Source organism: Haliotis rubra, unplaced genomic scaffold (assembly GCF_003918875.1).
Source record: "Haliotis rubra isolate DU_JTF1 unplaced genomic scaffold, ASM391887v1 Scf266, whole genome shotgun sequence".
In the NCBI taxonomy this organism is placed as follows: Eukaryota; Metazoa; Mollusca; class Gastropoda; order Lepetellida; family Haliotidae; genus Haliotis; species Haliotis rubra.
Window position 1 is genome coordinate 194,673 of NW_025766736.1, and position 16,715 is coordinate 211,387.

The 16,715-nt window shown below is 39.7% G+C and overlaps 1 protein-coding gene across 1 annotated transcript in view; it reads left to right on the forward strand.

Moving 5' to 3' along the window:
* LOC124280375 (guanylate cyclase soluble subunit alpha-2-like) overlaps positions 1-16,715 on the forward strand; it is a 112,431-nt gene that overhangs the window by 36,096 nt on the left and 59,620 nt on the right. The window contains 1 exon segment of the mRNA XM_046716283.1: positions 13,982-14,055. Coding sequence (XP_046572239.1) covers positions 13,982-14,055 — 74 coding nt within the window.

The following is a 16,715-nucleotide window of genomic DNA, read 5'->3' on the forward strand; positions in this document are numbered from 1 at the left end:
TTCCCTTTCTCCGACTCCCCCTCTGTCTCTCTCCGGCTCTAACCATCTCCGTCTGTCTATCTGTCTCTCCCCCTCTCTCTCTCTCAATCCTGACTTGTGCAATCTCTCACTCCCCATAGCCTTCTCATGATTTCCCCTTCTTTCTTTCATTCTCACTCCTGCCTAATACTCTTTCTTTCTTTCTTTTTCTCATTGCCCCTCTCTCTCCTTTTCAACGGAAAAAGGTGTCTCAGCAGTGTTACAACAAAAGTGTTACTTGCAGCTATGCACACATACACGTGCATGCTATACTAATGTAATACTTTTTAACGTTAAAGGCAATTTCACATCAGCTCATCCTCTATCCCCCATTTCCCATAAGACATGTACGGTCAAAGGTAATCATTTCCTCAACCCCTTTTGTCATCGTTCTGTCCCTGCAGTTAAGACCTCATCCGTGCAAGAAGTTGTCGTATTTCTTCAGTATTTGTCGAATAATTCATACAAGTAGTCCACGAACTCGTCATGCGTGACGGGTGTTACATAGCACAGTACTTGCAATCACTTTCAGTGTTATTTATAGGTGAGGTTCCAGCCTCCATATACTTGCTTTACCAGTGTACTACTGTCCATTGACGAACCCACAATGGCACCGACGAATGTGTACCGGGATCGTCTGTATACGACGGTTCAATGGCCTCCTATTCATATCACAGATAAAACAAGATGGCCGAATTGTTAAGATCAACGCATATTCCTGTATTGACCTCCGACATTTATGACCTCCCCGTTTGATTGTCGAGTCCTGAAATATGTCTGTCATGAAGACCTAGAGTGAAGAGTGTATTTACTTTATACGAAGGAGGATATTTACTATAAGCTGATTTATAAACGTGTTGAGACAAAGTAACAGTCAAACTTGTCTGTGTATTCGATCAGAATGTAATCACACTGACAAGTGTCCTTGGTCAAAGGATCTTCCTTCCATTGTACAGAGTTGCGCCCCTTAGTTGTGACAAGATCCACAACCGTGGATTCAAATCTCACATGCACAATCTGTGCCTGTACTCAGGGTGGTCACTTGAGATGTAAACGTCTTTTGTCTAAAACTTCGGCTTTCATTAAAACTGCGGACGTCTTCCATCTGTAATTTTGGCCCTTCCCTGACTGCATTCAACTAAACTATCGTCAATAAAATATGCATTAAAGGTATTTTTCTGATCGCTCTTTTTGGATATGATTTGATGTGAAGAAGAACTTAAGTTCAAGTTCAGTTTAGAAATTCCGGTACGTTGTATGATCATTATGGGAAACATTATTGCTAAATGATTTCATATGAATATTTGATTCCACTAAATACTACATTTATGTAAATTAAGTCACATATGCCTAAAAACAGCGTAGTCATATGATATTAAACTTATTAGGTTACACTGCTTGTTATTATGATGCTGTTTGTTTGAAGGGAAATAAAAACATGACAGCCAGATATTAAGCCAAAATTCCATATAGTATTAATGATTTGGACAACCACTGACCAGACACTTTGGCTAAATCACGATATCTCATGCGCCGTGCCTGCAGAATGCTGATATTATTAACCTCAAGAGAGTTATTTAAGTTCATATTTATTTGATTTCCCGAATGTCTGCAAGATATTACGAGGATACAACCAGGATTATATGAGAGGGAGTCCATCAATATCTTTCCTGTAATCCGACTCAGCAACAACGGTAACTCCATCGGCTCTCTGGTCTCGATCACAACACCACGTACATAATATCAAAATCTCTGGCTCCCAATAATCAAATCGTCCTCGCTTTACTTCCCCATAATGTAATAGAAGCAGGCTTTAACTGGATAAGTATGATATTCTGATACTCCGAGATGATATTACTCGGTTCATTGATCAGCAGCGAGGTCCTGCGATTCTTCAGTAATGTGTACAGCGGGCTCATCCTTCCCAAACCAGTGAGTCTTACGTCCTCTTTGAAGTGAAGTGTTTCGAATTAAATCGTTCAACAGGGCTTACGTAATATCCTTATTCTTTAATATCATTTGATCAAATGTGTTACCGGAATATGAAACTTTGATCACACAATATCGATTTCATATAATTTGATAATGCTTATACAAATGCTCTTTGTAGTGTTAAGGTATGATAAAATATATATTAGATGGCTGTTTTTTCGTAAAGAGAAGTTAATGGGTGTTTGAAGAGAGGAAACACATGTGGCTCCGGAGGTATACATAACGGTTGTTTATCCCCGCTGTCAGAATCCTATATGGTCCATTTGGTACATCATCATCGCTTATCCCACAGATTCTATCTAAAATGAATTACATGTCTCACCAGCGAGGACGCCTCAACGCTATAGCCTTATGTAAGTGTGTGTGATGGGGACGGTATTGCCTATGTGTTGACCGAACTTGCTTGATCTCACCAATATCCGGATTCCACACAGAGCCTGTCTACCTCGTTATTCGGTGTCATTGTTGAGGCTCTCTATGGGGGCCTACTATATTAATTGTTGTCATACGTGTCGGTATGTGTGTAGACAGAAGGATGTATTGTAGATAGTGAGAGGCATTACTAGAGCCGCACATTTGCTAAAAGTGAGTGAGTTTTTGATCAAAGTTAAAACATTCAATGTCTGGGTAACGCTTTCAAAATGTTAGTTTTAGTTTAGTTTTACGCCGCACTCATCAACATTCCAGCTATATGGCTGCGGTCTGTAAATAATCGAGTCGGGACCAGACAATCCGGTGATCAACATCATGAGCATCGATCTACGCATTTGGGAACCGATGACATGTGTCAACCAAGTCAGCAAGCCTGACCACCCGATCCCATTAGTCGCCTCTTACGACAAGCATGGGTTACTGAAGATCTAATTCTAACCCGGATCTTCACGGGTTTTGCTAAAATGTAATACCTTGTAACATATCTTAAGTCATACTGGCCCTTACTGAATACAAACCCATTGTAATCCTTGCCTATTGCCTTAATTCCTATAATATGTGCATGAGTGGGTGAGTTGGGTTTTACGCCGCCTTTAGCAAGATTCCAGCAATATCACAGCAGGGGACACCTGAAATATGTTTCATACATTGTAGTCATGTGGGGATTCGAACCGGGGTCTTCGGTGCGACGAGCGAACGTTTTAACCACGCCAACCTATAGCCCATCTTATCATATGTATTGTTTTACACGGGTGAGTATGATCATTCGCTGCTTTTAACAATATTCAAGCAATATCGCTGCGAAGTCACCAGAAAAAGGCGTTACATCTATACCAATGTCTGAATCGAACCCGCGCCTTCATAGTGATCGACGATCTAACGTTTCAACAACTATACAAGCCAATGGTCCCTCATTGTGTAACAGATCCAGGGCAAGCCAGACCCGGGGGTTTTCGCATAATATTCAGTCAAGATATCTGATATTGTTATAAATATTCATTTTGCTGAAAATATGGATTTTTCAAATTTTTAAGATTAAAATTAGGACAACACATGAGATTACCTATGCGGTTAAATATCAGAGTATGATGATTTACGTGTCTTGGAATATAGTAGGGCAAACGAAATATGATTGATTTATGCGACACACGCGATAAAAATGAATATTATTTAAAAATTGTTTTTAACTCTTTTACAATAAATGCTTGGCAATATTATTCATATTTCCATGACCTTCGATATGGATGTTTATAGGTTATTTTCAGGACACGAATCAATTATGTAGGTTTGATATTAGGATCCTATACAACACACGAATGAGACATATAGTTTGAACTTTATATGTTATACATACATATACATACTAACATTTGTATAGCGCCAATATCCAGCTCAGCTGCTCAAAAGCGCTTTGTTTTCCCTCGATCATTGGGTGTCAATCTCAACGGTGCATCGTATTTTCAAACTCAATTCCCTGGAGATCATACAACTCTTGTAGCTATTAATGTGGCTTTCCCATCCTTACGAGGTACCCATTTACTGCTGGGTGGACTGGGACACATAGTCACAGTTCTTTGTCCAAGTTTACTGCACGTTGCTGTACCCGCAACTAGGTGTTTGCACGCATAACTATGGCCACCGTCTGGTCATTTACCAACGGATTCGTGGGTTCTTTTAAGTGCACAGGGTTGAGTACTGTACACTAGGGGTTGTGACAACGCTGAAAGAGTATGTTCTGATGTAATGTAATTTCATCGCATCGGTGGGTCCCCCAGCGTGAACCCCCATAAGGTGGAGGCGAGGTTAGGTTCAAGCCTAGGGATACATGCCTTGTTTTGGCCTTACAGAAATAGTGCATTCTAATATTATTCATAGATTTGTCATAACGAGGACGATGGTGTCGGTTTGCTGTAGGGTAAAACATAGCTATTGATTACAGCAATACTGATCCCGCCGTTGTGACATTAGACGGTAAATCAAGACATTGGTGAACACCGGCTAAGTCAATTATATCACCTTCGTCGCTGTTGCACAGTAGTCACCACAGACCAACTTAAACAGATATCGAAAAATCATTGCTGGAGTCACTGAGCAAGATTGAAGACCTGATGTCGACAATGGCTCTACCGCCATCAAGATTCTTTCAATTTCGCCAACAAATTGATTTGATAATACAATATCCCTGAGAGTCTGTTTGCCATTGCTTGCTGTAAAGGTGTTCTGGGACCATAGCTGGCACAGATGTCTTAACCGGCCTCCCATACGTTGATCTCAATGCTTCTATTAATTACTCCCTCTTGATCGTTTATTATCCCCGTTCTTAGTGTATGAGCACTCTTGCTTCGAGTTAATTATAAGTGTATCAAGGAGATATCAACATGCACTTACATTCGGGTCCGCGGAGCTCTGAAGTATGCAGCTTTCAATTCAAGTTGATGTTGTTTGATTTTGTAATAAGTGGGGATTATATGTTTATTACACGACGTTGACTCTTGAAGGTCAAAGAGTGAGTGAGTATGGTTTTACACCGCTTTTAGCAATATCCCAGCAATATCACGGCGGGGGACACCAGAAATGGGCTTCACACATTGTGCCCATGTACCCCACCGCCCTGAAGGTCAAAGAAAGGGAAATGTGTTTGGGCGTGTGTGTAGGAAAGGGGTAGAATGGAAGATTGATGTCGGGGTGGTTGTGATGGGGAAGCGTGTAAGTGTGATGAGTGAGTGAGTTAAAAGGTTTCGTAGCATCGGCATTATTTCTGCCATATAGCAACGAAACCAAATCTGCACGTATGAAAAGTCCGTTTTAAGTCAAAGTTTAAAGGAGTTTCTAAAAATACATATTTCATCGTTACAGTATGATGTGTGATGTAGATATAGGATGGTGTTGGTTCTAATAATACCACTACATTATTCTGATTGGAAATACTTAGACTCCTTAAACGAAGCTTATAAACAACATATCTTCTTTCCGTACAGATCAGCGTGAGACTGTTAGGAGTCAGTTTACTATACACCAATGTTTGCTGTTTGTTTATCAATTACAACATTTGAAACATTATGTGTTCGTGTTATTTAAATCTCAAAAAGAACTTAATCTTATAATGATATGATGCAATTGCACCAATGCAAAATAATCATGAACTTTAAACTATTAATACTTAATAAACGTATTGAAGTGTCTTAAGGTCAGATATTTAGAGAAATAACGGAATAGTACAAAACCTTTTTTCTGTACATCTGTTTAGAATATATATTGGTGCATTTTTTACATAAAACTTTTTTAAAACCGAGAAACCTGTTGTGAAATTACCGATGACAGAAATTGCAATTTTAGCGCCTAGCGTCCCAAAGGTTTTACTTCTCATAATGCACAATGGCAAAGCACGTCCTAAAATACCCTAGGTCGCCTGTAACAATAGCACTAGAGTGTATAAAAGTGAGATGTGGTGATCGATCAAGAACTAATTGGCAGGTTGAACAAGTGATTAGAGTCCAGTGCTGTATGGGAACGGAGAGAAAGACCCATGTGTTGTGTCACAACGTGGGACCAGCGCCATTCCGTCTCTCCCCTCCGCCACCTGCCTTCTCCCTACTCCGGTAAATGCAGCATCGGTGTACGTAGGCGAAAACAAAATGGTTATTGGTTTCATTTAATTACATTTGTATGAAAGCAGTTGGTACTTGAAGGCAGGAGAGCCATGCACAAAAGATGCTCGTCAGCAGTAATTCCAGATTTGGACGTAGGGCCGTCGGTGAATCTTAACGTGACCTTTAACGTTGCCGGATAAAGTGGAACGTCGATTTGAAGAAGTCAGAGAGTGCGGATATTGGTCTTTAAAATAATCTGAAAATGCGTCATTGCCATGTCATCGAATAACGCAGGACGTGAAGTACCACGTGGACGTCCAATACGTGTGCATCTACTCTGATCATGTCCCATAATGCAACGTTAAACTACGTAGGATGACGCGAAGCATCGACATGATGACGTTATTTCAAACTGCAAAACGTCACAATGACGTTGTTGGGAAATAAAGTGGTCAGAAAATGACTGCATACTGATTAATGTCAATCCTAACATGTTTCGTTGAAAATCATCGATAATACCGTTTTTTGAATACTATAAAACGTCCATGATATTCGTATTGTTTCATATTGCAAGTGTTCAAAATTAATGCAGTGTTGTTTCATGATTTCGAAACGTCTATGACGTCACTTTGTTTCACGCTGCTAAATACGGATAGGAACGTTGTTTAATACTGAGGAACGTATTTTATATTCACGGTGTCTGTAATTGCAAAACGTCACTTATCACCTCGTCGGACATTGAAAAACGTCAGCAATGAACCACACGTACATTATTATGACTATAACTCGAACGTAGAATTTCTTCGAGTTCGAGAAATCTTGATCTAACGGAAGTCATTATTTATTTATCTAAATGTTTCCTTTTGCTAAATCTTCAGCTTTAGAATAATAATATATATGCTATATTTATCCATTTGAAAATGACGGATTCAACTGACGTTTTATGGGATAGATAATTGCAAACATGTACATACAGGAGCCATACAAAGTATCGATTTTTAGATTCTTTGCAATGAAACTATCACAACACAAAAGATTGTATATCTTTACAGTTTACAGAAAGGATTATTTTACAAATGACAAAAATATATCAGATGTGATATATAGACCCAGCTTTGTCATTTGACGTGTCTTTTAAATAATTATAGGCATTATCTTCGGATGACGGACTTTAGTGTCCCATAAACCGTGCACATCTCGAGCGCCAACACGCCGACAAGGCGCTAAGTGTGACGAGGGCGTTCGGTCTGAACGTAATGCTTCGACTTGAATCCGTTTCCACGACCTGTAGGCGTTATGAGACACAGAATATCCACGTTTTTGTCATTTATATATGGTACGGCTCATAAACAGTAACACAGCGCGCTGCCTGTGACCGGTAAAACGGTAATCATTAAAACCCGCCACTGCAATGGATGCCGACACACACATGAACGGCGATCAATAGCGCCTCATGCCCGATTGAGTTTCATGGCCTTGGCAATGTGAGACACCTCGGGATTGTGTCTCATAGACTGATACTGTCACTCGGGCGCATTTATGGGTCGTCAAAGTTTATTTACTCTCACGCTGGGCTGGGCTCGGGGTTCAATTGATGTCCTCTGTGATCCCAATCGGCATTGTTGGTTAAGACAGACACGTTTTGTCCAATAACCAGCTATAAAGAGGTCTTTTAGAAGTGCCGTCTTTATATAGTTCAATCAGAGTTTTGAGAATAGTATTTAGTGAATGCAGTTTAAAGCGACTGTCAGCAATATTCCTGCTACGTCATGTCTGTGTGTAAATATAATCAGGTCTTTGCCACGCACAGTGAATGAGTGAGTGAGTGAGTGAGTTTAGTTTTACGCCGCACTCAGCAATATTCCAGCTTTATGGCGGCGGTCTGTAAATAATCGAGTCTGGACCAGACAATCCAGTGATCAACAGCATGAGCATCGATCTGCTCAATTAAAAACCGATGACATGTGTCAACCAAGTCAGCGAGCCTGACCACCTGATCCCGTTAGTCGCCTCTTACGACAAGCATGGGTTAATGAAGATCAGTTCCAACCCGGATCTTCACGGGTGCCACGCACAGTAGGCGGGGTACTATGAGTACCGTTTCAACAGTAGTTAAAGTTATTTGCAAATTCAACCGACAAACTCGGTCTATTTTCATGAAAATTTAATACTGAAAGCTGAGTCGCTGCAAGATTCCGACTACCTGGGTCCCGATCCACAAAGCGTTCGTAACGTTACGACCTATCGTATAACGCTATAGTTTACGAATGTCCTAGCGCTACGAACGTTTTGTGGATCGGGACCCAGGAACATATGTTTATGAATAAATAATAGACGTTAGTCGAATTAAGTCAAAATGAGTTGAAATTTGTGACATGATGCTTATAAACATACACTCATTCATTTACAACCTCCGAAACATGAATTTTGAGCGAAATTATACATTCTCGCCCATGGGCCAACATATTTTTCGCCCATGGGCGAGATTTTTTAATATCGTTCTAAGTTAGTCGAATTAAGTCAAAATGAGCTGAAATTTGTGTCATGATGCTTATAAACATACACTCATTCATTTACAACCTCCAAAACATGAATTCTGAGCAAAATTAAACGTTCTCGCCCATGAGCCACTGTTCGCCCATGGGCCGGCCTATGGGCGAGCGAGTTTAAATTTAAAGTTTTTGAAAATCTTTTTTTTAATTTTTTCATCCTTGGCATATATTCAGAACAACTGCATGTTTAATTTGGTCAAATCCCTTGTCAGAAAGTGCCCACAGTGCGGAGAGTTTCTGGATTTTTATGAGTCCAGAACTAAATTGTGACGTGTTTAGTGATGATACATAGGGCAAATAGATGAGCTTGTCCTGACAAAGAAGTCTCTCCTGTCATAAACACATGCAAAGGCAAGTCAATTATCACCTGAAGAAACGTGTACATATGGTACAAGTCTAAATGCTGGACCCGTGAAGATCCAGGTTAGAATTGATCTTCAGTCACCCTTGCTTGTCGTAATATAAGAGGCGTCTAATGGGATCGGGTGGTCAGGCTCGCTGACTTGGTTGACTCATGTCATCGTATCCCAATTGCGTAGACCGATGCTCATGATGTTGATCACTGGATTGTCTGGTCCAGATTCGATTATTTACAGACCGCCGCCTTAAAGCTGGAATATTGCTGAGTGCAGCGCAAAACTCAACTCACTCACTAAATGCTAAATTGCATCGGACATTAAATTATGTTGTAACTTATGCTCCAAATAGAAAAAAATGTCTTCCACGTGTCTATGCAACATTTTGAAAGCGCTACACAGACATTGAATGTTTTAACCTTGATGAAACAACAACAGCTATAATTGTATGACGACAAAATAATGTTATTTATCGTTGTACCTAGTAACAGAACAGTTTTGCAATTCGCGATTCCATCATCAATAATCTGCGTATAACAAAGGTTGCATTTCCTTTGAAGGAACAGAACGGCCGGATTGTGAAACAGACTATGAAATTGACGTTGTCCTCCTTAACAAAACCTTTAATCTTCTCTTCGTCACCTGGTTCAGTCGTTCTTCTGTCTGCGGTTGACAAGCATGGTGTTATATTTTTAATACCAACAAGTAAATCATTCACACTTGTTTCCTTCAGCTTGTTGATGAAGACATTTCAAAAGCAAGTGAAAGGAGACCTGATACTGCCCTAAGTCGTTTAAACCTGCGATCTCCTGAAATACCTAGCTCAACTTCTTAGAAAAGTATCTGCAATTCATCTTATTTAAAATTACAGATCAATCTTTTTTTTAAATGTAGCTGGAGTTTTCAATCTCCATTGCACTCGAACACAGGTCACCAGCCCATTAGGGTAAGTGGGAATTTATTGCATGTTACATTGGAAGCTAACGCTGAGTTGTAAATTCATCATTCACTTTGAACAGAACAAACAAGTGCACGCATACATCGGATGCAGACTGCGCTTTTTTCCTAAAAAATGATATACGCAGATTGAGGATCAGCGTTAAACTATTGGTGTGTGCATATGCGCATTTGGTACAAATTGCATTTGAGCCAAACAATTGATATATGTTCAATGAGGATTTGCATTAAGTTAACGGAGCATGTGTTCGTAGGACGTAAACTACCTATTTTCAAAGCATTGATAAAGGTGCTTTAAGGATTACCATTAAACCAATGGATCACAGCTATTGCTGCGATCGAGGAGCTTTGGTTCAATTGGAAACCTGCATGAAAACCATGCTGTAAAAAGATAAACCGTCTATTCATCTTGTCAAGAACAACTCCAGTAATTGACCGATGTGACGGGAGGTTGAGGAGGAAACGAACACGACTCTTTATTGGATCAGTCGAATGACATACCGAGATAAAGGTTTGTATTGGTGGCTAATAAAGATTAACACTTTTGTGCCCTCGGCCCGGCCAAGTTGTTAATAACAGTTTGAACTCGTCCACGTCTCACTGTTGATAACAATACACGTTTTACACATTGTACATAGAGCCGAGTTGCTTGATGGTTTCATGAGTGGCTGGGCACAGACATGTTCACGTCCGACATAGCTGAAGCGTAGATTATTGTAACACAATACACCATTCTCCCTACCAAACTAAAATGTCACGCTTTATTGTCATTGTCTCGGCTGAAATGCTATATTTATTATGACGTTCATGACTGTGAGACTGACTCAGCAAATTCCATGGTATGGTGGTATGACGAATGAATGTATGTTCTAAAATAAAGAAATCGTAGAAATAAGAATAATATTTTGATAAAACCTAGAATGCTTAAAGCGATGAAAATATACTTAATCGCTACATGATAACATTATATGAAACTAATTCACTGTTTAAAGTGAGTGAGTATGGTTTTACGTCGCTTTTAGCAATATTCCAGCAATATCATGGTTTGGGGACACCATAAATGGGCTTCACACATTGTACCCATGTGAGGCAATCGAACCCGGGTCTTCGGCGTGATGAGCGGACGCTTTAACCACTAGGCTACCCCACGCCCCAGTTCACCAAAGGGAAACAGTATATTGTTAACTACGTTTATGACGAACATGCTTTATAACGAACTGACGGAAATAACGAACCGGTATTTTTTCTCCCATCCACTTGTATAATTTTAGTCGAAACACGTTTAGTGAACTACGGTTGTAACGAACTAAAATTAGCGGTCCCTTTGAGTTCGGTATAACCATAGTTTACTCTCTCTCTCTGTATGTACTTGTTTAGCCACAATTACCTAACCGACTTACTTATAGACGTCGGACGGGATGGGGAAGTGTGGTTCAATTTACACCTTACAAATCACAAATCAAAAGTAGAATACTTCAAAGGAAGAAATGTTAGATGTTATATTTTTATTTACTTATTTACTAATCTGTATTTCTGTAAACATTTTCGAAGTGCACCTGGTGTTTGAGAACTGCTTTCTATAAAAACAAACGTCGCAGAGCGAACTGATTGAAATCCTTCTTCCTCTCATTTTTTCGGTGTATTGTTTATCTTTTTGATAATGATTTTCTTGAAGTCAATTACAGACAGAACACACACATCACACAGTGTTCGGATGTACTCTGTAGCACTTTCATATTCACTCTGCATTATCTTCAACCAACTGACATACACAATCCAGAATAAATGTGAGAGACCATGAACGTTATTTACAACGTGTTCCTGCCACGAACGTAACGACTTCTACTACGGTGTTATGTTGCTGTTGTAGGTGTACTGCTTGATGTAAGTAGTTGTGATAACACTGGCAGATGCTGCGTTGCTCCTAACGAATCTCTACATTCAGTGCAATATAGTCAGATTCCCGTGCCTCGTGGTATTTTCCTTTATCGAAGATTCATATATCCAAATGTTCTACCGCCAGGAGGTAGTCTCTGCTTCGTTACCGGGAGACCATTTCCCAGAAATACTGATCATGATCACATGTTACTAGTCTCTCTCACTGTCCCTGAAGGGGCGGTGGGGTAGCCTAGTGGTTAAAGCGTTCGCTCGTCACGCCGAAGACCCGGGTTCGAATCCCAACATGGGTACAATGTGTGAAGCCCATTTCTGGTGTTCCCCGCCGTGATGTTGCTGGAATATTGCTAAAAGCGGCGTAAAACCAAACTCAGTCAGTCAGTCAGTCAGTCAGTCAGTCCCTGAAGGGGCGGTGGGGCAGCCCAGAGGTTAAAACGTTCGCCCGTTACGCCGAAGACCCAGGTTCGATTCCCCACGTTTGTACAATGTGTGGACTCTATTTCTAGTGTCACCCGCCGTAATATTCCTCTTATAGTGCTAAACGTGGCGCAAAACTAAACTCACTCTCTCACTGTCCAAGAGAAATATTACTTTCCCTTCCTCCCAGACCTTTCTGCAATTTTATAATTATAAACAAAGCAGGTCCAGATTTCTTCAGCCCATCTCACTGGGGCTCCGTTTCAATTTAAAAGAAATCATTTGTTTCCATCAAAATTATACATATTCAGAGACTAAGCATTAGTGAAACATATACCCTATGTTATTGCCGGATCCACGCTGCTTAATGAATGCCCATGTTTCCAATCATATTAACAACAATACCCTATTATCTTAAATGCCATTCATGTCTACTTCCAAAATTCGGTAATTACTGATAGTCTCAAAGTTATATCTTGACGTTTCAATTTACCGTAGATTACCTATTGGTTATGTTTCTCTTGACGGTCTTCACAGGCATGTAGTACTCATTATTGGAATAAGAATAACTACTAATTGAGAGCAATCGAAACTTCAAATCCTTAATTGAGTAGAGTTCCAGTCTTAAGTTGTATATTCAGATCCCATCAGACCAAATGTTCTCCATTAACCCCAAATCAGTATAATACGAAGGCATTATCAGCAGTGATGACGATATTTACAGACATGGACAGGCAAACACTGGAATTATACAAATCCTAAATACTGTTATCTCCTCAGCAGGCTAAGCGAACGCCAATATCATTTCCAAGGCTCATGCAAACCTTCTGTGGAACCTGTCAGTACACTCAGGTTAAAGTCAATTAAATTAATAATGGACCGAGCCCGTAATGCGTTTTACTCAAGGCCAATTGCTCTTGGGAAAAAGATGGGATTGACATTGATTTTATTCAGTGTATGTACGTATTTGTGTTTTGGACTGTTCCTTTGCGATAAAAACTCACTTCCTTATTTCTTATCGATTAGTCCATTAGGTTTGTTCACGAAGGGAATTTTAAGGTATTATTATTTGTGTATTCAGCGAGAATGGGTACATTTCTTTCAAGGTACTGTTGGATCCTATTCCTGTTTATAAATTATATTGTGGACAATCATATAACCAAAAGCGGATGCATACAATTCGTGATATTGAAGCTTGAACCACTTTATGACATCATTAATAGGCATGTACATGCACAACAATATTGATTTTAAAGCCTCTGACAATCGAATCAGTTTCATTGTAATTGTTAAACCATATGTGCGGACATAACTGTATGCAGGACATCAGGTCATTATAATAGGAGGAGGCCAAAACGTATCTTTTTAAAAGATAATTTTCCAAATGCACATAAATACTTATTTAGATAGGCAAATCGTTTGGTTGTCGGTTCCTACATGAGGGGCAGGACATGCTTGCCTGTTTCATGAACACCTGGTATCGTCACTGTCACTAATTTCCAGTTTTCCTTTCAGAGCCGTCGTGCCATGTAAACTAAATTGAATGTTTCTGAGGCTAGTCAAGACTAGGTGTTCTTTTGCACTGTCGTTTTGTTTCCCATGCATACATAATTATGGGGTATATGCAACCTGTCAAACTAGCCTATTACATTAAGCTGGACCCGATCAACAAGATGGTTAACTTGTTTTAAAATATTTTCTTTGTAACAACTTCTGATATGATGCCATCATGTGTGTTTGCAATGTAGTAAATGGCCTTCTTTTGTTTCAGAATGGCTTTGTGTTTACGGCACTTCGGAATTTGCTTACAAACAGCAAGAAGCCAGGTGTTATGGAACACCTCAGGTAAGAATAAATGGACTTTGCAGCCTTGCTGACCACAGTTTAACACAATAATATATACTGGACAAATATAGTAATGGATATATGCAAATTTTGAAATTATGAATAGTGATCTATTTATTCATTGACACACTGATAAAATATAAATAATTTTTTTACCAATTTCCCTAACTTATTTGTCCAGTATATATGTTTCCGACCGTATATGAACCTGGACAACGTGTTACAGGTTTAGAAACAATTTAATATACTCATTGAAAGCGTTCCAAATTTTAACGAACACTGGATGTTGATACTTTTGGTCCAATCAAAAACGCTAGACAATCAATGTGTTACAGGCAAAAAACAATTTCATAAAATGTTACAAAGCGGCAATGGCAATAACGAATGTCGAATGTGATTCTTTTGCTGTGACCTCCGCCCAAGAACCTGGATAATCAACGTCTACAAGCATAAGATACAATTTGTATGTAATCATACAACCAGTCCATGCTTTTTGAACATTGGATGTCAATGTTGCTACTTGTGCTAGGAGCTCCACCCAATATTGACCAATCAGGTTACTATGCTACCACACCACACACTGATAAGGAACCGCGTACAACGTCCACAGAGGCGTCATAACGTATTTAGGATAGGCCTATGACCTTGACCTTACTAGCAGCTGCTGGCGCCCTGGATGAAGATGTACATGGTTCCCAATCTGTGTGTCGTGTGATCGTGTTCGCCGTGAGCCCAGTTCCAGCTGAGCAAATGCACAGTCAGGTAGAAGCCATTATCAAACAGGGATGCGATAGACACAGCATATTACTGTCATTAACGTCAGCTGTTCGACCAAATACGCAGCGTGTGTTGACCTGATGGCACTCTGGTGAACGATGCCAACCTTATTGAACCGAGAGAGTCAGGATTGAGTTGGTGAGTGAGTGAGTGGGCGAATAGCTGCGTCAACCAGGTTATCAGTTGGGTTTTGCTGATATATATGTCTGGCTACATCCATGTAAAACAACACTTTTAGTCACATGTAGTTTCCTTCTTTCCAACGTACACCGCAGGCATATATATTTTACTACTTCCAAGGTACATGCAGTTATATATGTTTGGCCCCTTCCAAGGCACACCTCAGTTGCAGCCTAGTGGTTAAAGCGTTGGCTCTCACTTTCAAGGTTCACCACATGGGTATATATGTGAAGCTTTCTGGTTCCCCGCCGTGATGTTGCAATATTTACAAGCGGCGTTCTCCTCAGTCCAAGGCATATCACAGTTACATGTGTCTTTCTCCTTTCAAGGTACACCACAGTTATATATGTCTGGTTCCTTCCAAGACACACCACGGTTATATATGCCTTTCTCCTTCCAGGGCACATCATACATATACATGTCTTTCTCCTTTCAAGGGACAACACAGTTATATATGTCTTTCTCCTTTCAAGGTACAACACAGTTATATATGTCTTTCTCCTTTCAAGGTACAACACAGTTATATATGTCTTACTCCTTTCAAGGTACAACACAGTTATATATGTCTTACTCCTTCCAAGGTACATCACAGTTACATGTGTCTTTCTCCTTTCAAGTTACACCACAGTTACATGTGTCTTTCTCCTTCAAAGGTACAACACAGTTATATATGTCTTACTCCTTCCAAGGTACATCACAGTTACATGTGTCTTTCTACTTCCAAGGCACATCATACTTATACATGTCTTTGTCAATCCAAGGTACACCACACCTATATATGTCTTTCTCCTTCCAAGGTACTCCACAGTTACACAGGTTACTACTTCAAGGAACATACATTATATGTCTTACTCCTTCCAAGGTACACCACAGTTACATATATCTTACTACTTCCAAGGTACACCACAGTTACATATATCTTACTACTTCCAAGGCACATCACAGTTATATATCTTTCTCCTTCCAAGGTACACCACAGTTACATATATCTTACTACTTCCAAGGAACATCACAGTTACATATATCTTACTACTTCCAAGGTAACATCACAGTTACATATATCTTACTACTTCCAAGGTACATCACAGTTACATATATCTTACTACTTCCAAGGTTCACCACAGTTACATATATCTTACTACTTCCAAGGAACATCACAGTTACATATATCTTACTACTTCCAAGGTTCACCACAGTTACATATATCTTACTACTTCCAAGGTACACCACAGTTACATATATCTTACTACTTCCAAGGTTCACCACAGTTACATATGTCTTACTACTTCCAAGGTTCACCACAGTTACATATGTCTTACTACTTCTAAGGTATACCACAGTCATACATGTCTTTCTCTTCCAAGGTACACCAAAGTTACATACGTCTTACTACTTCCAAGGTTCACCACAGTTACATATGTCTTACTACTTCTAAGGTATACCACAGTCATACATGTCTTTCTCTTCCAAGGTACACCAAAGTTACATACGTCTTACTGCTTCCAAGGTTCACCACAGTTACATATGTCTTACTACTTCTAAGGTATACCACAGTCATGTATGCCTTACTCCTTCTAAGGTATACCACAGTCATACATGTCTTTCTCTTCCAAGGTACACCAAAGTTACATACGTCTTACTACTTCCAAGGTTCACCACAGTTACATATATCTTACTACTTCTAAGGTATACCACAGTCATGT